Source organism: Chenopodium album, chromosome 9 (assembly GCF_948465745.1).
Source record: "Chenopodium album chromosome 9, dcCheAlbu1.1, whole genome shotgun sequence".
Lineage (NCBI taxonomy): Eukaryota > Viridiplantae > Streptophyta > Magnoliopsida > Caryophyllales > Amaranthaceae > Chenopodium > Chenopodium album.
The window spans coordinates 8,953,538-8,981,224 of record NC_137842.1 but is presented as its reverse complement, the minus strand read 5'-3'; the positions used below and the strand labels follow the sequence as shown (position 1 = coordinate 8,981,224).

Sequence of the window (27,687 nt, the reverse complement as noted above, 5' to 3'; positions counted from 1 at the left end):
TTCCAAAAGCTAGAACACTAGCACGAACACGGTACGTCTTGCACAATATTTTTTTGAAACCTATTTCATTTCAAATTAATCACAATTAGTTACATTAGCTGCTAACCTATAGCTACAATAACAGTGGACTGTATACAGCTTGCAGACCCAGACTACTATAATTCTTAATCCCAAGCTGAAAATAGGATCTAAGAGTTACAACAAATTAAAGGTTAGGGAACCTAGAATGTCACGATAATTAATCATCATCAGATAAACAGACCACATCTCCATTTTGTAAATTAGACGAAGAAAGTTGCACATTTGTTGCTTCCTCAAATCGGGATGTGTCAGAACTTCGCACATTATCTGGCAATGAGGGTACGTTGTTAGAATGAAGATTTGCATCATGTCGCCTTGTAATATCCATTAGCAACTGTGTTGCACTCAAGGATAAGCTAAGTGGTGTACCCCTTCCCATTGATTCTTCTTGGCGAGACTGACCACGAGAATTTAGCTGTACTGGTGCTGACAGTGGAGGTGGCTGTGGTGGGAGCTGCTGTGCTAAGTCAGAAGTTGGATTGTTAGGTGGCTGTGGCACCAACACATCAGAAGGCATACAGCTGGAAGAAATAGCAGATGAAGCAGATCTGAAGGGCTGTATATGAGGGGCTGGGGCACGTGCTTCACGCCTAATTTGTTGCTGTTGTCCTGCCGTTAGTGCTACAGGATCGACATGAGAAATTCTGGCTTGAGCACTTAAGGTCATAGAGGGACGAACAGCCCGTAAAGGTGGTGTAGCACTAGGTGGAACACTGGAAGGCGACGTAGCAGGAGAGAAAGGTCTTGTAGAATGTACTTGCGAGGCAATCTCTACAGAACTAGAAGAGTTACCTGTAATATCAATTATTGTGAGAAGCAAACAACAATGAAATCAACTATGAAGCAGCTCCTAATAAAATCAGGCAAGTATAACTAAAAAGTAATACCGCCACCTCAATACCATCTGTACTTTTGACTTTAACATCAAAATTTTAGGTCAAAATTCTTCAAACATTGACAGCACAAACAAGGGGAAACGGAAAACAAAACAATAAAAAAAAATTAAAAAAAAAAAAAAAAAAAAAAAAAAAAAAACCAAGATTATGTAGGGCTAAGTAGATTTGTTATCATGAGTAAGGTGTCCTCTCAATCAAGCCTTTCATACTCTCTCTCTTTCCTTTTTTTTTTATAATTATATTTTTAAGAGGGGCTTCTCATTCGACCCTAAATTAAACAAATGTCATTAGTAAAGCCAAAAAATTAAATACCTAGCTGTGGCATCTTTGTAGCTGCCTTATAGTCGGTGCATTTAGATCGAAAAGCCTCAGCCAGCATCTTATGCATCACGACCTTGTTCTGACATGTTTCAAGTTCCTTCCTTTTAAGTGAAAATGCTGCCTCAGCTTCATCAATCTTCTTGTCATAGTTTCTCTTAATTTGAGCAACAAGTTCCTCAATTTCTTTATCACATTCTGATTTCAGTTGTGACTTCTGCAAGGCCCGGTGGGGAAAAATAATTAAGAAAGGCAGACATAGTAAAAAAAATGGAAAAGAAAACGAAGGCAAGCATGCACTAACCTTTTGCTCATGAATGGTCATCAAATTACCCATCTCTCTACGTATTCTATCTACTTCAAATTGAAGTGGATCAAAATGATTGGGTGTTGTAAACAAAGAGTTAGTAGGCATTTGCACTCGATTTGCATGGTCGGAATGTGCAGGGACGGCTCCTCTTGCTACTGGTGCATTAGTTTCATACGGGATGAAAAAATTTGCAGGAACAACATGAACAGGCATCTGTGAAAAAGGCTGTGAAACAGGTTCACCTAAAACACGGCCCCTATTTTGATCTTGTTGCCTTGGAATTGTGGTATCCACAATAGATCCATGATTTACTATTGGCATATCAAGCCTACCATTTGGAGCCACTCCCATTTGATCCTGATGCCTTGGGGTTGTGGTACCCACAATAGATGTATGATTTCCAATTGGCTGACTATCAAGCCTATTAGGAGCAACTCCCAACTGATCATTGTAATGTGTAACCCACTCATTGAATGAAGCCTCGGTAGAACAGCGTGCTTCTTCATTATGCAAAAGGTCAGATGGCACATGATTGGGACGATTTAAAGATGATGTATCACCTAAAGGCGCAGTATGTGTCCTGGTAGCAGGTCCTACTTGTTCTCCCACTCCAATATGAGATTCATCTCCAAGCCCCTAACCAGGTAACAGCAGTAAGAGAAGTGAATATGAGATAATATAAAGGAAAGGAGAATAGATAGTAGCCAATAGCCCACACAATCACATTTTGGGACAAACCAGTGATCTCTCACCAGACCAAAATCAATAATAGACAAAAAAAATCACAACAGCCAATGGAGTGTATTTTCAGTCTCCCTTCTACCCCACGAAGAAGAGAGAAGAAAACACCATTGCCATTTTGTCAAGGGTGCTCAGCTAACAATTACTCAGAATGTTTTTTTTTTTTTTTCTTAGTTGTTACTTACCAATTAAATTCTTCTTAAATCATTTAAAAAGATACTTATAAAGTGGTCCCTAAATAATCTGAGAAATGCAGCCCTTTGTGCTAGGTGAAACCCAAGTCCAAAATACACAGCATAAATGACTGACCAAGGCACCTAGGCATAACATCTTGTGACAGAGCTCAGATAATTAAAAATATCGAAGAAGGGAACAGAAAGTAGAACAGCAAAAGGTTGGAGTAGAAATGAGAAGATGCTGAAATTAACACACCACCCGGTCTACCCCTAACCCCTTCAAAACAATACAAAACAAAACAAAACAAAACAAAAAAAAAGGGGGACAGAGGATAAAGCAAACCTGACTCTCAACAGCATTTTGGTGCTCCGTGAATGAACCAATTGGAGAGAGCAATGGCCCTGTTGTACTGGATCCATTAATTTGGTTGCTTTCTACAGCAGTCAACCTATCTACTATCACGTCATCTATTTGAGTGGTATATTTCTTAATTTGTCCAGTAGGAGCAGAAGGTTGTTCAGGAGAACATATACTAGTATCAGGCCCATTAGATGCTGGTGCGCTCTCTATACCAGTTATAGCATCATTATTCCCACAATTTTCTATCTGTTCTTCTGTATTCTCCAGATTTTCAGCTAGCACAGAAACTATTGCTTCTCCCTCAGGATTTTTCTGCTTTGCGAGATTTCCATTGATACCTCCAGTTCCATTTGATTCTTTATCTAGTCCAATAGGTCCCTTAGACGCTGGTATATTTTCTATGGATGCTACAAAATCATCATTTGAGCAACTCACTCTCTGCTCATCTGTATTCTCCAGATTTTCAGCAAGTACAGACGCTATTGCTTTTGCCTTGAAACTTTGCTGCTTTGAGAGGTTCCCATTGATACCCACAGTTCCATTTGATTCTTCATTTGGTCCAATAGGTTCAGCAACTTCAAAATTTACTCCACTCTTACCATCAGGTTCTTCCAAAAGCCTATGGCACCCCAAGGAGTTAAGTCGTTTCACATACCCAGCTAGTGTCTTCTCTTCTAAATCCTTTTCAACCTTTTGCCTAGCTTCAAGCTCTTTACGTTTGATGGATTTTTGCTTTTCTAGCTCTTCCCTTTTCTTAGCATAATCATTATCCAAGGCCTTCAACTTATCAATTCTAATTGCAGAATTAGCGTGAGTATAACGAATAGTGGTTGACTCTGCTTTACACCACTTTTCTAGCTTCATCGTCAAATCCTCCCAGGATTTTTCAAATTTCTCAAGTTCTTCATAGTGTTTATTTTTTAGCTTCTCCATTTGTCTGCCACATTTCATTTCAACCTTCTTCATATGTTCCTCAAGCTCTACAGTTGCATTATTCATGTTGTCTAGTGGTGATTCAATAAAATTTCCTTCCGACTTGGAATTTTTCGTTCTCAAACAAATAAAATTATCCATTATTGGCTTCAACCTTGAAATTATTTTCTCAGTGTCACGTTCTAAGCAATTAAAGCCCAACCTCTCTCTGGCAATGGTAAGTGACTTTTTGTGATCAATTTTGTTCTTTAGTTCCTCAGCTGCAGTCCAACACTATTAAAGACAGCAAATCAAAGTGAGCAAAAGAAAACAGAATCATTCTAGGAAAACAAAAACAACACAAGAAAATTTACAAAAGCAGCTTAACAATTTTGGAGGACCACATATCTATGGATGAGACTACACCAAACTTCTCTTGAATTACAAAGAGCAACACATGCTACAATAAATTATTCTAAATATACGAAGCTTTTTGCTTTTTAATTGTTGCAGCCTATAATCATACATGCGAATTGATCTTGTATTGCTATTTCCTTGGCAAAGATTTCATGTAAATTTCCATGAAGGATGCATAAATGCTCTTTGTAAATATACATAACACAACCAAACAATACTCCACCAAAAAGAATGCAACACTAAAAAAGTTCCCCTGGTGCTATTTGGGAAGATAAAGATATATGATAACTTGAATAATTTGGAAATCAAATGGCAAGGCAAACCCTAGGTAAATTTTCATTCAATACATAAATGAACAAGGGTTATATAAATAAAAATTATCAAACAAGGCGAAATGGCATAAAATAATCTCATTCTATTTTGGCCACCCAATTCAAGGAAAATAAAGAATATAAAATATAATCCAAGGATAGGGACAGGATTAGAAGAAAAATCCCACAGCATAGAGACAAGGAGGATTACAGCCCACTAGGGACTCTTTAGGGATGAGGATTCCCTTATACAACCCCCCCCCCCCCTTCTCTCCCTCCCAATGAGTCTGACATGCAAAGCTGGACTATATTGACTTGTGAGAGGTGCTGATTCATTAGGGTACTTCATACCATTAAAATAATATATTATAGAAAAAAAAACAAGGCGGCACTACATACCACTGAGAGTAAGAAAGCTTGTAATGTAGTCTCGGGCTCTCTTGTGACTCGATAATTTTTCACCAGATACTCGAGAAATTCCTCAGCCAATCTTTTCACATTATCCTGCACAAAGTTCAAATTTCAATCACACTATCATTACTAGGTTAAGTCTCACAATCTGTACATCATTTAAAGTTAACATAATTGTATAGTCACTGCAGCTAACCTCTAAATAATTGAAATCCTTTTTGTCTATTCTATCCAATTTAAAGTTTGATATCTATCCCTTGTTCCAAATTAGTTGAATGTTTTGACTTTTGACACTACTCATATTATTTACTTTGAATAAATTTGTGAATTATAGATATATAAAAATAGTAATGTGAATTAAAATTCAAGTTTAAGAATTTTTTACAATAGTATAATTAAAGATATATTCGATTGAGTTTATGCGTTGGGACACGTGATAAAAGAAACGTACCAACTAATTTGGAACGAAAAACAAAAAAAAGCTATTTAATTCAACGTTTGATTCAAAGATCTACGCTAACCAGATCCCCCCCTCCTCCCGAAGCGCATTTCCATTATGTTACCTAGCCAAACACACCACCTCCAGGGCATAAAGCATATTTTAAGGTATAAGGACTTTTACTAGTTTAGCTTCCGGTTGTGGACTATGACAATGGAAGAAAGAATGACCAACTCGAGAAATCGCTGATGTTCGTGATGAGCTTACACTTACATAAAGGCAAATCATGATTATATATCTCTCAGATTTTATCCACTTAACATATTCTTCAAAAACAATAAGCTGGACCAATTGGTAAAAAACACCAACTATTGCACTGCATCTCATCACATGGAAATGTTTTACGGACACAGTATAAAAGGAAAAAGGTAGCACAGGCTTTTCAAAAACATCATAAAAAAGGTCAAGTTGCCAAGTCTCCAGTCATTAGCCCCAAAGACTACAACTAGTAATCAAACCCCTCTCAGAGAAAATACTCAGGTATCTCTCTTGGTCTCTGACATTTTTCTCTGTCATTAGCCCCAAAGACTGCAAAATGTCCAAACCATCTTAGACAATTCTTCTCCATCTTATTCTCAACTGGTAACCCCTACTTTTGTCCTGATTATCTCATTCCATAATTGATCCCAACATAACATACCTTGATACCCTTAACAAGATGATATAGCACACCCAAATCACCTATTTACTCCATTTCACAAATGTTGCAACAATTACCATTTTAGGAGGTTTCACAAATATTGCAACATTTCCCTATTTGCACATGCTTTATCTTTCTCTCTCCTAATCACATGGGTCTCTATCTTTATTCCTCTCTATTTCCCTCCTCTTCTTAAAATCCACATCCCATCCCCATGTTGCAATAATTGGGGAACAGAGGAAGTATTACATAATAATTAGTAGGGCAGAGCATTAACAAAAGGCATATGAAAAGAAAACATGTTTTGCAATATCTAATCAAGATATCCCAGTATCCCACAGAAAATTATGCAAGAGAATACTTCCCATTAAACAGCCACACATAATATCAAAGCATTATAAAAAATTCCCACAACACATGCACTATTTTCTCGACTCCGTACTAAAAGCATACCTCAAGTAGCAGAGCTTCACAAAGGTCTAATAGAGTTGGCTTCAATATTTCAAAAAGATCCCCCAGCTGGTTATGCAGATTCTCTACATCACCAGACTCTGTAATAGATATAGTTTCAGGTTACAATTGATTACGACAAACAAGGTTGTATCAGCATTTATATGAAAATAAATAAACAAAAGCTTGGGACATTGTTTACACTGGATGCTAAATTAGTTACTAGGGTTATCCAAATTTTGATGCATTATGAATCAATAATATAGATTAAACGAGTAATAAAACCTACAAAGGCCACCATAGAAATAACTGAACTATACCTTGATGCTCCTTGCTCCCAGAATCTTGTTTCTCTAGCCTTGGCTCAGTTTGCTGGGAAGGAGAATCAATCTTAGTACCATCCATTTTCTTGCGCCTCTTTGATATTTCATCACTATGAACTTCTGAAGGAGACTCCTCAGAATAATGGACACGCTTCCTTTGTCTCTGAAATGAGCCTGTAAGATACTTCCACTGAGGCTGCTTTCCTTCCAATAACTTAGTCCAAAACTCAGGTGGTGGAACTTCTTCTTGCTGAATTTTCTGCTCTCCAACCAAGGGTATACACTTGAGATAACATCCACCATTTTGTCGTGCTACTGATATATATTTACTTGAGTAAATATTATTACAATCTTGAATTAGAGAAACGATCTCTTTACTAACATCAATCATAAATGAAGATCTGAAAACAATATTGTCTTTGTAGTCCAGAATTTTATCCCGATGAAACTCATCTAGCCTTGAAAACAAATTTGAGGAGCCCCACATCAGAAGCATGTGCCTAGTACTTGGACTAGTACCCTGCAGAGTGCTATCAAGGATCATATCATTCTTGGCAAGGATAAGAACTTTCTCTTCAACAGTAAATGGGCAATACAACCGAAAGACTTTAATCATTTCAAGCTTTGAATCTATTGTGATTTTTTGAAGTGCCTTTAGGTCATTATGAAGATTCCAGTCACTGTCAAATAAAATAACAGCATCTACTGTCGAAAGTTTAATGGCTGGACTACAAACTCGTGTCTCCAGTAAAAAGAAGGATCTCTCTCTTAATCTGTTGAACTGGTTGCAAGCGGCCAGCTTCTTGGAAGGGATAACACAACTTGTAACAGCTTCATAAGAATCTGAACCAAATCTCCCAAGAAAATCTTCAAGAACAACTGAGGTAGCATCCCTTGCAGTACCACCAGTTGACTGTCAATTGTCAAATCAAACCACATAGATAAGAAGACAGAATACATCAATAAAGGCAAATCAAGGACTGAATAAAATTAAAAATTAAAGCATGTAAGCATACTAAATACAAGACAAATTAATGAAGAAAATTACATACAAGAAAATTTATGAAGAAAATTACATACAAACATTGGTCAAAGTAAGTCTAATGAATAGTGCCAAAACTCCCAATTGAACACTTCAAAAAAAACAGGAGTACATTACTTGCACCGTTTCTGTTTTCACATTTGCAATCACATTACTTCAACTATTAATAAATTAATTATGTAATTGTAAAATTTGGCATTTGATCTTAAGGGATGCCAAAACTCACTTTTGGTTCATGTAACCGACAGATAGGCTTTGATTGATTAGTAAAATTTATAAAAATTAAATTTAAATAAAGTACACATTGAGACGAATCTAACAAGACTTTGTATGACTATAGATTTCTTTTAGTATAAATTCCAAAATGTAACTTAAATGGAGTATGTAAATAGTGTACACTATAAAAACGTTGCAAATTTTTTAAAAAATGAAAGTATTTCACAAATGATCATATTAGAGACGAGATTAGATCATATCTTACCATATAATTTTATTTGTGTTAGCTTCTCTTTAAATATCTTTAATTCCATGACAAAAAAAAAATGATATTTGCAAAAGTAAACATTTATATGAATTTAATGAAATCAAATCAGAAAATTATGAATTAAATCAGGTAAGCTGAGAATAGCCGAAGACTGTATTAAAGCAAGACTAGCAAAAAGCATGTTTGAAGATACTAGTTTTGAGTCTTGTCTGTATTATGAAAAATTCATATCAAGATTACCTTTGACCCTAACAAAGATGACAAAGGGATACATAAAGAGACAATGAATCCAATTTTCAACAGTGTAATTTGTAGCCAGGGAGAACTTCATTTAAATATTAAGGGCTTGTTTGGTTGGTGTAGGAAGTAAATTCCCATGGGATATTCTAATTCATGGGAAATTACTTCCTTTATTAAAATTCCTAGGAATTACATAAATATGTTTGGTTGTCATATGGGAATTTATAAATCAAATGGGAATTGTGAATGACCAAGGGAGGGGTGGGTAAGTAACTTCCCATGTTTTGTGGGAAGTGAAAATTCCCATGAATTGTGACTTCCCCCATTTTTGCTTTTTAATATCAACCAAACAACATACCCAAAAGGAAATTCATGGGAATTTTGAGTGCCCATGGAAACTAAAGGCAACCAAACAAGCCCTAAAACTAAGTACCTGGAACAGGATAAGAACTTTCAATTTCCGATCCTTTAACTCAGAGAGAAGATTTTCAAGAAAATGTAGCTTGCCACTAGCTCGGATATCCACATTCATCCTAGCATCCGGGAGAAGATCTTTGGTTAGGGATTCTTGCAATTGCCAATCCACAATATAAGGATGATCACAGCACTATAAAAACATAAAGAGCATCAGAAGTGAGAAGATAAGAGAGTATATTAACATCCTTGACTTTTTCATGTACTCTTACGAGAAAATACCTTTCGTAACGAAATTATAATATCACGGAGGGAGCCCACAGGATCACTCTTCCAAAATGTGCGAAGGGCAGAGAATTCTGACAGCATAGAATAGCAATACCGTTCAAGCTGAATATTTGAGATCTCCACTGGTACCCAATATTCAATAAATCTTGCACAAATAATGAAAGAGGACAATCTATCTTTCAATGCTTTAATGTCAGCATTGGAGTTAGAAAGTAGTTTAAGATCTTGATTGACACCAACAGGATCCAGCAAGGACAAGATGTTTAAATAATCAGTTATGCTATCCTGCACATTCAACACTGCTATCAGGACATGTTTGATAAAATTAAAAACACTTCATGATGAAAGTAATCTTACCCTTAACTGGGCATTCATAAGAAGTAATCTCCATCCAGTATCCAAATTATTGATACAACCAGAATGAGTCAAAATACAGGACTGTTGGGAGTCATCAATAATAACAGCTTCCCAGCGAATGCCTTTCAGTTCTTCAACATCCTGCACATCATCAGTATGTTTAGAACAAACCCCATTAAGCTACATGATAGAACATAACAACAATTCAAACCTAAAAAGTACAGAGGAAAAACACATAATAATAGAAGTACCATTACATCAAATCATGTTAATTTGAAACCAAAAATTGTTCAAGAGGATCATACGTAATAAAGCCATAGTAATTTCTGTTGGCATCTACTTCGTATATTTCAATGCTTGACAACATGAATATAACCTTTTCTTTCTTTTTATTTTTTTTATTTTTTTTTTGGGGGGAGGGGGGGGGGGGTAAGTGAATATAACCTTTTCTACGATGCACACATCCCATGGTGTAATAGACAACTCTGCAAATAAATACTCTGTCCGTCCCATATTTACATGACTATTTCTCAATTTTCACTGAGAGATTCCTTAAAGTTTATCATTGGAAGTACAACCATCATGTGGGTTGTCATTCAATAAAGCAATAAACATTGAAAAAATCAGAAAATGAAAGGAAAGCTGTCATTTTTCTCTCTCCTCTCTTACTTCTAGTAATAATCCCTCACCAAAACTTTACCTTCTCCCTCTAGATTAACAACAATGGCATCCTCTTTACTATACCAAGTCATCTCCGCCCGTACTTCCACATTTGGCCACCCATCAACACCTCCTAACCACCTCCCGGCCAACACATTTTCTTAATTTTAACCCTTGTACTATACCCCCACCTTCATCTTCTCTCTCCATTCAAAAGCTTCAGCTATGTCCAAGTAGAAAACGTATAGTTACCCACCCAAACAAAACAATCAATCAATAATCCAAAATTCTCCGGTTCTCCCTCAATTTTGCTCTGCAATTTCTTTTTATCTACCCCTAAAGAATCATATCTGAAATTTTTAGACGGAGAAAATGAACATTGCTCTATTTTTTTTTTCCAGATCTAATTTTAAATAGCCAGCATAAGGTGAAATTAGTTGAGGGGTTTTGTAAAAGGGAAAAATTAAAGCAAGAAAATTAAAATTTCAAGTGCAACACAGACGAAATCGAAAGAAACGGAGAGAGAGAAAGAGCATAACCAAGGTTGAAGATGAAGTTTCCAAAGAAATTAAGAGAGAGAGACAGAGAGAGAGAAATAAGACTGTTGAAATAATAATGTCAGCATTAAAACCAAGGGAGATGGCACAAGTGTCAATGACTCAATGCCAACTCAGCAAAAAAATGAGGATAATTAAGTCATTAGAAAGGGAGATGAGGGTATTCTGTCTAAAAGTATAGTCTAAAAATGGAAAGATTATCTAATAGGCATAACATTTTGGGACACCCAAAATGGAATACAAGCATATAATTATGGGATGGAGGGAGTAAAGTAAAATAAAAATAAACAAATTTTTATAAATAAAAAATAACACCAGCATACATCAAATTTATTTATAGAAAAATCCCTTGAAAAAGAACCAACTTGAAATGGATTTATTCTCAACAACACACCTATGTACAAAATTATAAAAATAAATAAATATCCTCACCGCAAAGTCCTATTCTCCCTTGTTCAAAAAAAAAAAAAAAAAAGGTCCTATTCTCTCAACATACACTCGGGTATTTACTATCAACAAGATATTAACTGTAGAATTTAGGTGCTGTTATCTTTTTGAAAGTTCTGAGCTTGTGAGAAAGAAGTTAGGCCAAAAGAAGAATCAAATGTATGATGTTTCAGCTTCTCTACAAGCCCAAAAGAACAAAATATAGATTCCGGAGAGGGGAGAAGTAGAAGCTCCAAATGAAAATTCTAAAAACTTATGGCTGAACACTTTGCTCAATAGATGGAACTTTGTCTGGCCAACAATTTTAGAAATCCTCAATTGACCAAAAAATAATCCATGTCTTCCATCATCTTCTTCCTCACCCCTACAATAGTATTTCCAGATTCATCTTCAAATGATTTAAAATATGCAACTAATCCCACTAGACTACTAAAGCAGAGGAGCAAACAGCAAAATGCAAACCCAAAACAACAAAGATCAGGAGCCCCCAAGAAAGTCAACAGTTCATTAGGTTTGCCGACCAACATCAATGGAAAAAAAAAATCAAAAAATTTTTCATCCAAGTAAAGCTACGATGTTTATCATCCACCAAAACGACCACTCTTTTACTCCTCCATTTCAAAACTATATATATAATTATATACGTGTCAACTTTTACAAATACACAAGTATAAAATTTAATGCAAATGATTTTACAACAGCAACATTAATGAAGTACTCCAAACAATTATTTGATCTGACTTGTGAAGTCATTTGTGTATTAATACTTACTACCCACCCTTTTGCCCAAAAACTAACTGTTTGACTTCATACAAAATTTAAATCTCAAAGTTAAACCTTATCCAAATATTCCAAATTACATACCTTGCCTTCTTTCACGATACAGCACCAATAACAAGAATTTTAAAAAACTCATGAAACAGCGCCAATCAAGCAGCTAATACAGTAAATTAATCGAATTACACAGCATAACAATGCATGTGCTTTTGATATATTATAGATAATGGACATACCGGCCCACTGAAATTACACAGTTAAGCAAATAAAACATTCAAAATAAGGGTAGGTTTCCCATAGAATTAATGTCTCGTAAACAGAATTAAAACAAGGAGGGGAGAATCACACCCCTACTTAAAAGTGTATTGCAATTGCTGCAAATTTGATTAAATCAGAGGCAAAATTGAAAGCAGAACACATTAAGTGAATCGCACCAAAACTGAAAGTAGCTTGAATTCATCCAGATTTTACATTTTAAATGGGAATAGGCACATAAACACAACAAGCATTATCAATTTGCACAGAAGCCAACTCCTAAACGCTACATAGCAAAAAGGGTATTCCCATCTTTTTATAAGGAAACTAAATCAATATAACTGCACAGCCCAAACTTTAAGTACAACAAGAGGATAAGGTGTTCTAGGAAAGAGACTGAAAATCAATTATCATGATACAAGAAATTATAAACAAGTCAAAGATATCTGTTAGAATCCAAACAAAACATTACACCAAGGAGCCATAAACTTTTATAAAAAATAAAAAAAATATATCATGATAAAGAGGGCCATAGCAAATATGCCCATAATCATGAGATCCAGAAGGTTAAATAAAAATAAAAAAATACATGATGTTTCCCTGTAACAAATATATGTGAAATGAAATAAAAAGACCAATTTTTTAAAAAAAAAAATAAAAAAAAAAAAACTAGACCTACAAGGCTACAAAGGCCTTCTTGGATCAGTCTTGAACTCCTGGAAGAGTACAAACAATTTTATCTTATTATTCAAATGCACATACCTCAGCAATAGCTTCAGCACTAGATAGAAGTACTTGAAGCAATACTTCACCACCATCTACATAAAGCTCCAAACTTCTTATAATATGACGTGCATCTGCATTTCCACCATAAACCACAACATTGATAGATGCTGCTAAGTGCAAAAACTCAGCCTCCCAGGATGGCAGAGATGCATTAGGACATATGATGAGAAATGGCCGAGAACCTTGTGTCACTAGGGAAGAAACAAAATGGATTACTTTCACAAATCTATCCTGCAAAAACCCATTCAACCAAAACAAAAAAGTAAGAAACAGACCCTTCACTTGGTAAGAACAACACAGAAACAGCGAAAATTTGGAGATCTAGAAAAAAGAATGCAATTAGGCAAATAGCAATCAGCCAAAACATCACAGGCTCAGGTTCAAAAAAATTACAAATTAAAATTGTTTTTCAGAATCTAAATTCATGGGTCCAGGTTGAACATATATCCATTAAAATGCTCTATGGATAGCTCAAAGGCCTCAAACACGCACCCCCTCCCCTTCCCCAACCAAAAAAAGAGTGTAAAATTAATAATAGCAGTAAAGCACAATAGGTTAAAGTAATAATTACCAAAGGAGGGCAATTGCAATGTTTACCAAACAACTAAAGAAAGATATAATGTTTCATTACAGCCAACGTTCCTTTTTGTCCCCGTATTTAATTAAGATTATTACATAAAAAAATAAAATAAAGAAAAATTAAACTAATGATTACTTTGCAAGGGAAGATAACACTCTCCTAAATAGGGATATAAATGGGAAGGGGCGGATGTTGGCCTTCCCATCCCCATCCCCATCCCCAACTAACATTTCGTCTCCATCCTTGCGGCGAGTCCAAAATTCATCCCCATCCCGCCCTAGCGGGTCCTAAAGGGAAATAATTTAAGGACCAAAGTAAACACAAGAAAATTCAAGATAAACAAATTTGCCAAATAATGACACATTGTCCACGCAAAGAGAGATTCAATATTCAGAACCCTGTAAAATGAGTTGTTGCACAAAAAAAAAACCAGTTCAAAAGATGACAAAAGAATTTAAAGAATAGTAAGGTTCAAGTACAATGGAAAAATGTGCAGAAAAGGTGAGTACGCAAATGCCCAGTCAAGGAAGACAACTATCTTAAAGAGAATGTATGCTCCAAATGCAGCAATCTCTCAGGTATACCTAACTTTTTTTTGAGGGCAAGGTATTCCTAACTTTGTCCTGATCAAATAGGACTAATCAATTATCACGGCAGTCAAGTCCTTTTATTCTGCCTCTAATATATCACGAGTCATGGAAGGTTCTTCATCCAAAACCTAACAATCTTTATAATAATTAAGCAAAGCAACTTTGATACTAGCTTATACATTACATTCAGGTAGCTACAGTTTTAAATTGACACAACTGCAATTTGGCATCCACACTTTAAAAAGAGCTCAAACCTACTCATTAAAATCCTTTAATTTTGAATTGATAATAAGATTGCTGCTCAAAATGGATTTTATAAATAAAAATCATTAAACCACATAGTACAAGGACTAGCAGTCCTCCAAATTCTGATAGCAAAATCAACATTTTTTTCAGCTAAACACTCGAATACAGAAACAACTTCCAAGAGTCGAACATGGAAAATTGATTTGCATACCAGAGACCATCAAACAAGGAAAAGCCCATATGTCCATTTCAATTTCATGCAAATAGAGAGATCAATTTTAAAATACAGATTTATTAATACAAACCCTAGTCTGAAAGAAAAAATGAATAAAACCAAGTATAATTAGTGAATTTAAATAAATAAATAAATAAGTGTTTCCATTTAGTTGCTTGCAACTCCCTAATACATCTAGTACCAAGACTCCAAGCATCATAGCTGTTCAGCACCTATATCTACAAAAACTTACTTCAATCATACCTAAACTCTTTGATAAGTACCACAAACGTAAGAAAAACTCAAACAGGCACGTTATGAAATTAGATGCCCACTTGGCTTGGATGCTTCTCCAATTATCCCAGCAATATTAACCAACAGTTACCACTAACAACAGGGCCTAAATCAAAAGATCAAACAAGAACTGTTTTGTCAAAAAAAAAAACACCAAAAAAAAAACACCAAAAAAAACCCAAAAAAAATTTAAAATAAAAAGCAATTGAGGTATGGAGCAAATAGCCACAAAGAAAAAAAAAAGTATGCTGAAAATTTGTCAAGTATTTCAGTCTATGTCCAACAATACTCAGAAATGTCGATAATTCAACATAGTTTTGCCAGTCTGACGTGTCGGGAGTCTGATCGCATCAACCGACGTTATCAAAAAAATTTAACCATTATTAAAGAATGTTTGGAAGACCAGGAACCTTAATTTTACAGTGACCGTTATACGCACCCGCGCAAGGCACAGTTAGGCAGGAGAACTGGCGCCTTAGCTCTGCAAGACACAAATACCTACAAAAGGTGCACACCTATGTGCTTTTTTCTAGGCGACCACTTCAGCCTTTGCACCTTATGTTGCATCAATAGCTAACTTTGCAAAAATAAGATTTACTTCTTTACTCCCTCGCTTCATAATAATCGCAACACTTTTCTTTTTCATCTGTTTCATAATAATTGCAACACTTCCCTATTTGGTAAGACCCACCAATGTTTTATTATTTCTCTCTCCAACCAACCCCACTTACAGCACTTTTTTATTATCTCTCTCTCATACTAACAATTAAATAAATCTCCACTAACTATACTTTGTATTTTAATATTTCCATTTGGTCCCCACCCAATTATTTTTTGAAACTTTGTGCCCTCCCTAGTGTTGCAATTAGAGGTGAGCAAAAATTCAGGGTACCCTGAATCACCGGAACCGGTAGAAACCGCAGGTTCTGAAACTGGAACCTGTACAAGAGGTTCCGATTCCGGATAGCAAAATGGAGAACCTATTAGGGTACCCTGTAACTAGATAAAAGTATAACTTAGTTTTTAATTATATACCAATTCAAACTTATTTTTTAATTAATAAATTACATTTATAATATATGTATTAAATTTGTTAGACAACTACTTGTTTTATTTGCGAGTTGTAAACATTATAAATTAGTAACCAACCAGTTTTTTGTTAAGAAATCTACAAATAGTTAGTATGTATAACAGTTCCCAATTTCAAGGAACCTTGTGAAGGGTTCCGGTTCCAATTTTGAGGAACCTGCTCCAACCGGTTCAGGTTCCAGGAATTTAAACAGGGTACCCTGTTTTGCTCACCCCTAGTTGCAATTATTACAAAACGAACGGAGGACTAATGAAGAGAGAAACCTCACATCCCCTACTTCCATTTGAAGGACCCTAGTGATTGATCACAAGCCCGTTCACCTTTTCTCATAATTCTTTTTTTATGAATTATTTTACAAAAATAAAATATAATACCATACGAGTTAAGTGCACCTAGCCTTTCGCCTAGGCTTCAAGGACTTTTGCGCCATGTCGTGCCCTTTAGATCTAAGTCGAGCCATTAAACTAGAAGAAAAAATATAGACCGATTAAAAGAGGGGGGGGGGGGGGGGGGGAGCTAACAAGGCAACTTAGTCCTAGTATAAAGATCAATTTAATAAATTACCCCTCAAAATTCAAATTTATATTTCCTCCATCAACAAAAAAATCTTCCTATATTCCCTTTTTAAATGTCCGCAAAAAATCTTCCAGTTACATAAAATGGAAACCTAACACACTCAACATATGTGTGATGGGCCTTCCTACCAGCTCTCTTTCTTTATGCCATGTGATGTAGGCCCTCTCACTCAGTAGCTATCTTCCAATCATTACTTTTATATACAAATTCCTCCACTACTTACCAAAAACCTTACCCAACTATAAAACTTAATATGTGTGCCCAAACATAACAGAAAGATTGTCGTGGTTAGTAACAGTACAACAAAACAAGGTGCAACGCATCAACGACATTATCATATCAATCACCAAGCAAAGCAATGTAAATGTAAGAAATCAAGAAGCAGCAGACATGATAGAAATAAAGGCATACCTGTTCATCTAGTAGAACAGCATTATGGCCCTTATGGTGATACTCACGAAGCTTATTGACATGCGAATCCTTTCTCTTTTCCTGAGCCTACAAATCATTAATAGACAAAACCAAATATGAAAACTGATGTCCCATTAGCAAGAGAAACAACTGGTTGCGAAATCAAGAAAATTGAAACCAAAGAAGGATAAAACAAGTCCCAAAGCACACAAGAAAAAACAGTAGATGAGAATATTGAGTATGCTGTAAATCATATAACAGTCATGCATAACTAGAAATAAAACTGTAACGTATAAAAGGGGGATAAGAAAAGAATTATAAAAATTAATAAGTGCCATAAGGATTTATGCATCTTATCAAACTCACTCTACCTCCCCCTCCTCTAAGAATGGCACATTGGCACTTCCCTTTATTAAGAGGAACCAATACATAATTGTATATGGAAAAAACTACTAATTGTTCATAAGTCTTCAACAACATACAAATTGGTAGAGACACATCTAGATATGAAGCCGCATAAATAACAAACCTCATTATTTCCAGATAATGGTGGGTTCCGGGCTTTGTTATGACGTGTTTCATATTCTTCAATCAATCGTTGAGTTTCAGGTTTCTTAAAAAAAGACAAATCCTCAGGTTCCCATGTCGCTAGATCATAATCAAGACCACACCATTTCACCAGCCATTCGTGCTGGCTCTTTGATTCAAGACTAATTTCCTGATCAATTGGCTTATCATCGACAATTACTGATCTTCTCTGCAGTAAACGATGAGGTAAAGCCAAAGCTGGATTCCACTGCGAGTCCTAGAGAGAAAGAAGCATGTTACATTAAACCAGAGGCATGACTCATAAGGAGAAGCTTCTATGCACATGCACAGCCAACTTTGATTCACAAGGCACCAACATTGGCTGCAAACAGCTAAGAGATGTTTAGTATACCTCTTTCTGTTTGCCAAGCTTTGCGTGAAGTTCTGAGGCTTCATGAACCAACAGTAATTCTGGTACCCAGCGATTATGAATATGAGCAAGACCTTTAAATTTGACAAAGCACTGCTTTTGTTTTTGTCTACCTGGAACAACACACTATCATGTGAAGCATCTGTCATCTTCATAATATATGCAATAATAAAAAAGTAGCAGGTACATATAATAGTCGCTTGTTCCTTTTTTTAACTTTCAAAATAAGCAGTGCAAGACTGAAGGCCAACGAAGCAATACTTATAGTCTTTTGTTCACTTTTGATGGTAATGCTAACACTATGAAAACAATACGGTACCCATTACACTAAGTTTGTCCTAAAATGAGATCAATTTATCAGTACCTTCAGTGTTTGACACATCCACTTCTCTAACATCCAAAATTGATTCTATGCCTTCAGACACAGAATGAACACCAAGGGTCAACTGTTTCTTAGTGCAGTCAGAACAGTACCAATTTGAAAGATATATATTTTCCTCGGGGTTCAATGAACAAGGAGGATGATAACTTCTTCTGCATCCTTTTCCGCTACAGTGCCTAGAATTTAAAATTTTAAAAAATCAATAATTATTACATATATCATAGATAACACAGCATCTAAACGACATTTATAATTATATAAACTGGATATTACAAATTAAAATTATGGAAAATTCTAATAGGAAGTTCAGTGGTTTTGCACTTTTCATATAGTAGCCATAAAATCAAGGAAATTTAATTAAGAAACATGCAATGCTACTGATGATTAAATAAAACAACAATAGTGATGATTTGTCTGTAAAATGATGAGGTAGTGAACTAGTGAAGGCACATTGGGTGGTTTGCAGTGAATTTATTCTGAATAACAGTGCTTGGGCTTAACAGGGTGGTGATGTTAGGTTTCAATAAATGAGTTTAGGTGTGGCAGTTGATGGGATGGGGAATCAATAATGCAGGTGGTTATTAATGATGTTGGTGAGAGTGTTAGGGTGATGATCAATGTTGGTCAAGGCCTCAAGGGTAACGTGTGTGAAGGCCGCAAATGATGGCCATTTGTGGTTGCAAATCGGTATTGTTGCTAGTAGGGTAGGAGGGAGAGGTTTGTTATTGAGATGGACATGGTGTTGGTCAAGGTACGGTATTATTTGTTCTTAAACAGTATAAAGGGAAGCATAATATTTGTACCATTTATTAGCCAAAATTTCATCTTTAATGTCACGTTGTTAATATAGGAACACCCAATTGTTATTAGGTTTTCATACAATTTTGGGCTATCAGATATAAATGCAGAAAACATAGAGCTACAAATGAGGATTTCCCAAAATTTTAGTATCCAGTGAATTAAAAAGCAGGAGAGAGAAGCTCCGATGAGGATTTCCCAAGCTTCAAAAAATATAGGGCTAAAACTGAGGATTTCCTAAGCTTGAAAAAATATTGGAATAGAACACACAAAAAAATCAAGCCCAGATGTTCAAGCATATGCACAACGCAATACTATTCTGCTCAGCTTGCCAAGACAGTATTTACCTAAACATATTACATGCTTTAGATCACCAAAAAGTTGAATACAGCTTAGGCCACCCCATGGGACCCACTTCCCCACATTGTTTATAGGCAGTTTCTCTCTCATGTAAACAAAGGGCCCATTGACCTCACTTTTATCACTTCCCTTGGCATGTGAAGCTACATCATGAAGGAATAGCTTTATAAAACGGATGGAGTATATAATTCAATAATGTTATTGAAAATTTACTAATTAGAATTGCTTTTTACAGAAATATTTTTAGTTGAAGAGAATGGGAGGTGAGCTGCAAGCAGAAAACTTAGAAAAAATCTTCAACACTTTAGCTAAGAAATGTAGAATACTTCCTAAATCCTAATAAACAAATAATCACAGCATGAACCAAAGAGTACAAATCAAATAGTGCATGTATGAAAGAACTGAAATTTGAAGCAGCAACCTTGAGTAAACCCTTAGTATAAAAGATCCTAACTACATAAAGGAGAAATTGGCCATTGCCTCAATTTTGATTTAAGAGTATATGATTGTAGGTTGAAGTCTACAATAACCCACAACAGGATCCATTAGAAGAATTGCATAGAGGAAAAGACAAAGCAGACAGAGAGAAAAAGCAGGACAAAGTTACCCACAAGAGTTTTCCTGCAAGTTTGCAAGTAACACAAGTACTCCGCTGAATATCAAGCTCAGAAATGCTTTGCTTGACACCTCGATCAAGGTCCTCAGCAAATTCTGTAGTAACAACAGTCCAGCATTGCCTTCTATCCTAATTCATTATAACAGATAATTAGGGATCAATACGAAACCCAAATAATACCTTTAGATGCCAAAGAAAAACAGAGTACATATAAACACTTAAAGCAATGTGATCTGATCATTACAGAAGTAGAATTTCCACCATGTAGGAAATGTACCCCTATGTTTTAAAAAATTACTACATACAGACTATAATCCCAAGGTTCATTACACTAAATAAGTGGCGGAAAAAAGGAAACTGATGCCAACAGTCCAAACTATGATCACTTTTCTTTAAACAGTCCCAAGGGGCAAAACTATATGTGCACTAATAAATAATGGACCTAACTAAAAAGTGGCCTACTACAGCAGGTAAAAAAGGGTCATGTGATAGTCGTCACATACTCACATGATTTTAATGAACCCCTTTTTGACTCAACAGTTTTGATTTCATTGCTGTAAATATTTAACTGATTAACTACCATTTAAACCTACCCTAATTCAATACATAACCTAACAATTGACTCCCTTTCTTCACTTCTTCACCTCTTCCACTTCTTTGCATCCTTCTTCAACCTCCTATAAACTAGAAACCAGCAACAAAGACAATAGTCGGCACCAACAATTATTTTTTTCCATAAATAAAACACATTCAACTACTTTACTAACAATTAAACTTCACCTACAACAATAAACCAATTATATTCCCAGATTCTTGAAAAATATGGAAGACAAAATTGTGAATCCATGCTTTAGTAGCAATAGGGCAGTTGAGGAGAAAAAATGAGCAGCCTCGGGAAGAAAGAGTAGGGCCAGCATCAATTAGTTGCAATACAAATCCTTGTTCATGTGTATCCCAAATTTTTACAGCACTTGTATTGAAAATTTGGTTCATAAATCAAAATTTCAATTAATTAAATTATTACACTAGTATAATATTGACATTATAATTTACAGTACACTTGTACCAAAATTTTCATTCATAATTTTAATGTATAATTAGTTATACTAGAGCCCTTTTGGCTCAAAAATAAGCCCATCAGACCTCATTTAATTAAAACAACAGTTTCAGGTCTTTCAGCATCCCTTATTTTTGTTTAGCGACTTGGTTATCTGCAGGTGAACTGGTGGAGTACATGGGTCATTGATTTTGGGTAATGCTAGGGTTTTCAAGGCAGTTGCAAAGGACAATGTTTTTTTTTTTTTTTTGGGGGGGGGGGGGGGGGTGGTTGGTTGGCATTTGGCAGTAGAAGGAAGGTGATGGAACGATGGAGGTTCCAATCAGGTTGAACGCTGGGAAAGGGTAAGGCGAGTGGTGGATTGGGATCTTACTCATCTTAGTTGTGGTTTCGATAAATAGTGAGCAGGGGTGAGGAAGTAGCACGAGGTAGCTGACAGGGTGAGGAACCAAAAGAAAGATCTTGTTGACTATCATATTGTTCATTGTTTATGGTAATTATGAAAGTCAAATGAGGAAAAAAAAAGGGAACAAAATTATGAAGGTCATTTGAGTGTCATCGGTGTCATCAGCCATCTGCCATAGGTTTAAATCAAATTGCCAGGGTCCATTCCCATAAAAGACTGAATATAGTAAGGACTGTTCTTAGGGATTCAAAAGAATGGACTGTTTCAAGATGAATGAACATAGTTGGGATCATTCTTATCAATTAAAAAAAAAAAAGACATGGGTGTAGAATTACAATATAAACTGAAAAAAATCCTTTTCAAAAGACTTTATGCATGAAATTTACCGTACAAATGCATACTTCCTCTGTTTCTCAAAAAAAACCCAATTTACCCTTTGCGCTACTTTTTTTTGCTAACTTGGACTTTTTTTTTTTAATATGTAAGAAATATGTCATTTTTATTGTTGTAAGATTAGTCTCATAGTATAATTTCAAAATATCAACTATTAAATTTTTATCATTAAAAATTTTATTTATTAATAGTCAAAGTTGTTTCGCTGACAAGAGTAAAAGACAAAACAGTACATGTATTATTAAACGGATGCAGTATACACACATTTTAAACTGACATCATTGTTGAATATATTGTAATGCTTTTTTAAGCCTAATGTGAGCACATATTGCACACATTCTTATTGCCATCTCATGGTGAAAATATATGACCGCATCATTTCAATTGGAGCATATCTTATAAGATTTTCAATTGATCGATTATTACTATTGTTGTAAGATTAATCTCATTGTATCTTTTCAAAATATAAACTATTAAAATAATTTGGGTTTTTCTACACAATACCCCTGAGATATTCACTTTTCCAAGCTGTGCCCACCCATTTTCAAAATTCCACGCTGTAACCCCAAATTACCTATATTGTGTACGATGTAACCCCTCCACTAATCCTAAAGTTAACACCGTTAACTTTGGCTAAAAAAATCTGTTAAAAATTAAAAATAAACCCCTTACTCCTCCAAACCCACCCACCACCAACCTCTCTCTCCTCCAAACCCACCGAACCACCCAGCGAACGCCACCCTAGCCACCGGACTTCACCCAAGCCACCGCACCCACCCTACGAACCGCACCCATCCTGCGAATTGCACCCAGCAACCACCGCGCCTAGCAAACCGCCGCACCTAGCCACTAAATGTGTCACGCACCACCGCCGTTCCTTAGCTTGGAAAAATTTCAACCAAAATTAAATGCATAGTCGTGCATATTTTAATTGAAAAAAACAATTAAAACAAGTTTTATGTATTTAATCTCAAACTAATTAAACCAAAATTGATGAATTTAACAATGAAAATCAAATTGGGGAAAAAAATTAGGGTTTTCTATTTTTTCGAACCAAATCTTTGATTTCAAAACGAAAACAACAATTAACAACTTAATTTTGCAATTCGAATCCGATGAAACTAAAGCCCTAAACTAATTTGTTGAAAATTTCTGCAAATTTTCGAACAAAATTCCTCCATTCTTGCGAACACTTTCTTTGGTGTAGGTGAGGTGATATGCGATGATGGGGTTGTTGGTGTATGGTGGTTGTTGGTGTGTGGCGGTTGCTAGGTGTGGCGGATGCTGGGTGCTGGGTGCGGTGGTTGCTGGGTGCGGATAAATAAAACTAACAAAATTGGCAAACAGCGACTTAACGGAAGGCTACAATGTAGACACTAAATGTACCTTGAGGGTACATTGTAGAATTTTGAAATTGGGTGGGCACACCTTGGAAAAGTCAATACCACAGGGGCACTGTGTAGGAAAACCCAAATAATTTTTATTATAAAAATTAAATTTGTTAATAGTCAAAGTTGTTTTGCTAACAAGGGTTAGTGTCAAAACAGTGCATGTATTATGAAATGGATGAAGTATACACGCATTTTAGGCTGACATCATGGTTAAATCTATTTAAAAGCTTTTTTAAGCCTATTGTGAGCACATATTGCACACATTCTTATTTTCCTTTCTTGGTGCAAACATATCAATCAAAGCCCTAATCCCATAAGTGGGGTCTGGGTACATGAACCAAAAGTGATTATTCAGTAGTCATCCACAAAAAATCTTCCTCCTAACCCTTACGATCAAATACCTCATTCTTATGCAAATCCATTTGTTTCATATCCTTCCTAACTACTTCCAACTAAGTCAGTTTCGGTCTCCCTCTACCTTACTCTCCACGATCCCACTCTTCCACTCTTCATGTTTTCGTATTAACCTACACATCATTTCAATTAGGGCATAGCTTATAAGATTTTCAATTGATTGATTACAACTATGTTCTACAAAAACCGATGACATTGTCCGAATCAAACATTCCAACCCCAAACCAACCCCACGTCGAATGTTACATCTTGAGTTTCACTCAAAAGTTGCTTGCTATTCAGAGAGACATTAAAGACTTCCCATGTCTCCTAATAATGGCTTGAAGCCCCTAATAGTCTACTCAACAACTATTATGGCTTTTGAAATAAAATTCGTTTCACAACAACCACAACAAGAATCAATCAACTCACCATTTCCATTACCGAGATAATGTGACCATTCCCACAATCGCAACCAAAGCCATACTTTTAACAATTATTTTCCATCTATTTTAACATTTTTCACTACAGTTGTGTGGACGTGTGGTATAAGATAATTATTAAAGTATCTGATTTTTCATTAAAGTGTCATATAACCATACACTTGTCAAAAATCCCAACATCAAGACACAAGTATGGAGGAGAAAATGTAGAGTGGAAGTAGCATTGATGGCCAATCAAAATGATGATGATTTCAGTGAAGATACCTTAATTGAACCTCATATAATATATACACAGTATTAAATGTTGGTAAATTGTACATAATACTCTTGAAGAAGAACCACAGCCACAGGGGTGGAAAAAGTAAATCAAAAAAGCCAACAGCGCATAAACTAAAAATATAGTAAAAGATAAAAACCAACCTCAGAATTATCGATGTCATTTATAGTGTTTAAAAGACAGCAGCAAAGCTCTTCCTCCAGAGAATCATAGTCCAGCCTGCCACAAAAGGAATTTTATTTTATAGGTTGCAAGAAAGAGAACAACAGTCTGTTGTCTGTACAGATGTTGTAATTAATTTTAAAAAACTAGGAATGACAGGTACACAGATTGACAAAAGAATGGGAGCACTAACATGTGAGGGAAAATTTCTGTTTTGATAGGAGTCTAAAGCATATTTTGAAATTTCTGAACACATATCTGTGTACTTTGAGCAACTTAAGCTTGAAGGTGCCCAAAATCGTGCACCAGGTGGCCAAGAGTTGCATTCTTGTTCAATAGGTTCTAGACAACTATTAACGCATACGAGTTTTGACTACTTAAATTATCAAAGTCCACCTTCATCTGCTAGAGCTTATTGCATGGCAAGTTGAGTTGCACAGAGAGACACATGGAACATTTACTTTTTATGCAAAGAGAACAATTACTTGCTTTCAAAAAAAGAGAACAACTTCTTAGTGGGTTGTAGCCTAGACAAACACTCACTGACTCACACGAGTAGAATACTACAACATTGTTCCCATACCACAAATCAAATCACATACCACATACTCTCTAAACAAAAGTTTACCTTCAAAAGACACTAAAACAAAGCAAGCCAAACAGAATCATAAGTTTGAAGTGTAGAAAGAAAAAAAAAAAGAGAGATCTTTGTGTCTAAATCTCGCGGCAATATATAGATGATGAAGAGAGAGGGAGTAGAAAAAGAAATATGAAATTAATCGAAGTCGAACCCACTATGCATGAAAAACAACAGATAATAAAAAAAATGGAAAAGATAATATTTTTTATATCAACTAGAATGGGAAGCTATCTTTTCTTCAAAATAAACGAATGGGAAGCTATCTTTTCTTCAAAAAAACAAGGGGAGCTATCTAACCAAAGAATTTGTTTTGATAATGACCACCCTTTGCAAAGAACAAAGACAAGAATTCAGAGGATTTAAAGTGGTGTCAACAAGCAAACTTTCAACTTCTTGCCATTTGTACATCAAGTTATTCAATCCACCAAACGAAAAATTTGATTCAAATCAGTTATTAGGTTATTTTTTCTGGGCATTTACAATATAATAATGATTACAACAATTAACGGAAAGCAAGACATGGTAACTGTTGAACATAGTTCAATATGCATTCCTCAAGTTATAGTGAGGATTAATGACTTACACCAACTACGAAATGAAAAAATCATTACCTTCGCTTTCTTAAGCATTTGGCACAGTCCTCGGCAAAAATGCTTAAATTGCATGATGATGATACTGAGGAAGCAACATCCATGGCACATTTGCCTGTACCTTCACTTCTAACAGCAGAAGCCCCTAGACTTATCCCTCTCTCACTACATCCAGATCCATCACCATCGTCAGATAGCTTGTCCAGAGTCAACTGCATTTTCTGGTTGGAAAGATTTTCCATTGCAGAGCCATTCACTGGACCTTCTTTAGATTTGTCGGATTTTTGCACAGCCTCGATCCTAGGAGAGGATGGAGAGCCAACATCATGACCCCTAGACGCCAGAAGAATTACTCCATCTTCAATTTCACAAGAATTGGAATCTCCAGCATCATCATCTATGTCCTTTGCACAATCTCCATTCATTTCTTCTCCATCACTACGCTCTTGATCCTCTTCTTCGATTTTCTCATGACCGCTACCTCCACTGTCATCACAATTTTCCAGCCTGCTCTTTTTATCAGATTCTGAATCTACAGGATTTTACAAAAGGATCATGCAACAGCATTTAAGTAATAGCGAATATAGCACAACAAGCTTAACAACAATACAACAGACTTGTGAAATACAGTACATAGAAAATTATTACGGAAAAAAAAAATGTAAATGAGGAGACCAAGAGTAATTAATAGCTCACCTGATACTTTGCTCTTCTTAAGGGGCTTAAACATGTCTCTGTAACGCCGAGCATCTAGCCTCTTTTTCCTCTTATTACCAACTTCAGAACTGCAATTCTGCTTACCCCTATCTTTAACTTCCTGTGCAATCTGCTTTAAAGTCTTATCTTGCTTCTGATTCTTCTCGTTTGAAGAGTCTAACACAGTTGAACCCTTAGTTTGCTTCTTCGAACCTTTAGAAGACGGTGAACTCTTCTCCCCCGTCTCCTTGGAGCTTAAAGAGTGAGACTTAGTCTCCCTCACCGACCTTCGTAATGGGCTTGGATCCCCAGCTTTCTTCTTCTTAGAAGTGGGTGGGGTGGCAGGTGGCGACTGCCTTTGTAGTCTCTGAGACTTCCTCAGACTAACCGGACTCGAATTATTCTGACCCCTAGTTGACCTCCTCAGCGCAGAAGCATCTGAACCTGAGACTGAGGCTTGTGAATCACTTTTACCACTACTCGAGGCCCGTCCCTGAGCCGGGGCGGCCGCCCTCGACTCAGGGAGAGAAGCAACATTTTCATTGTTCTGCTCTAACATTATTAAAGGTTATAAACAAAATCCTGCAACACAACAGCAACCAAATTCGACTCAATCATCAAATTAGGCTCAAAAGATCGCATAAATTTCTTCACTTATGAAAATCAACGTAAATTACACATAGAATTACACTAGCAACAAAATCGATGATTACAATTTATCAAACTTCAGTAATTATACAACCAATAATTCGTAGCAATTGCATGAATCTAAACCCTAGATTGTGAAATTAATAATGGACGATTCCAAAAATAGAAAGAAAAATATACCTTAAAAGCTTCTTCAATGGAGAAAAAGCTCAGAAGTGCGCTTCAATGGAGAATTCAAAGTGCGCTACAATGGAGGAGAGAGGGAAAAATACAGAGGGATGCAGCGTTAAAGTGAGAACTTCCATTGAGGGAAACAAAGTGAA

General features: G+C 35.8%; 1 protein-coding gene across 1 annotated transcript; it reads right to left on the bottom strand.

Annotated features, from left to right (window-relative positions):
• On the bottom strand, positions 1 to 27,687 carry LOC145558366 (uncharacterized). The gene is made up of 20 exons (XM_081619588.1): positions 27,545 to 27,687; positions 26,717 to 27,298; positions 26,042 to 26,552; positions 24,772 to 24,847; positions 20,264 to 20,397; positions 18,477 to 18,670; positions 18,095 to 18,225; positions 17,684 to 17,959; positions 17,155 to 17,241; positions 13,130 to 13,384; positions 9,672 to 9,812; positions 9,309 to 9,599; positions 9,046 to 9,219; positions 6,844 to 7,759; positions 6,527 to 6,624; positions 4,923 to 5,027; positions 2,866 to 4,089; positions 1,600 to 2,241; positions 1,290 to 1,512; positions 1 to 873 (listed from the first exon to the last, which is right to left on the bottom strand). The coding sequence occupies exons 2-20, from the start codon at positions 27,273 to 27,275 to the stop codon at positions 239 to 241; spliced, it is 6,672 nt and encodes a 2,223-aa protein (XP_081475714.1). The 5' UTR covers positions 27,276 to 27,298; positions 27,545 to 27,687; the 3' UTR covers positions 1 to 238.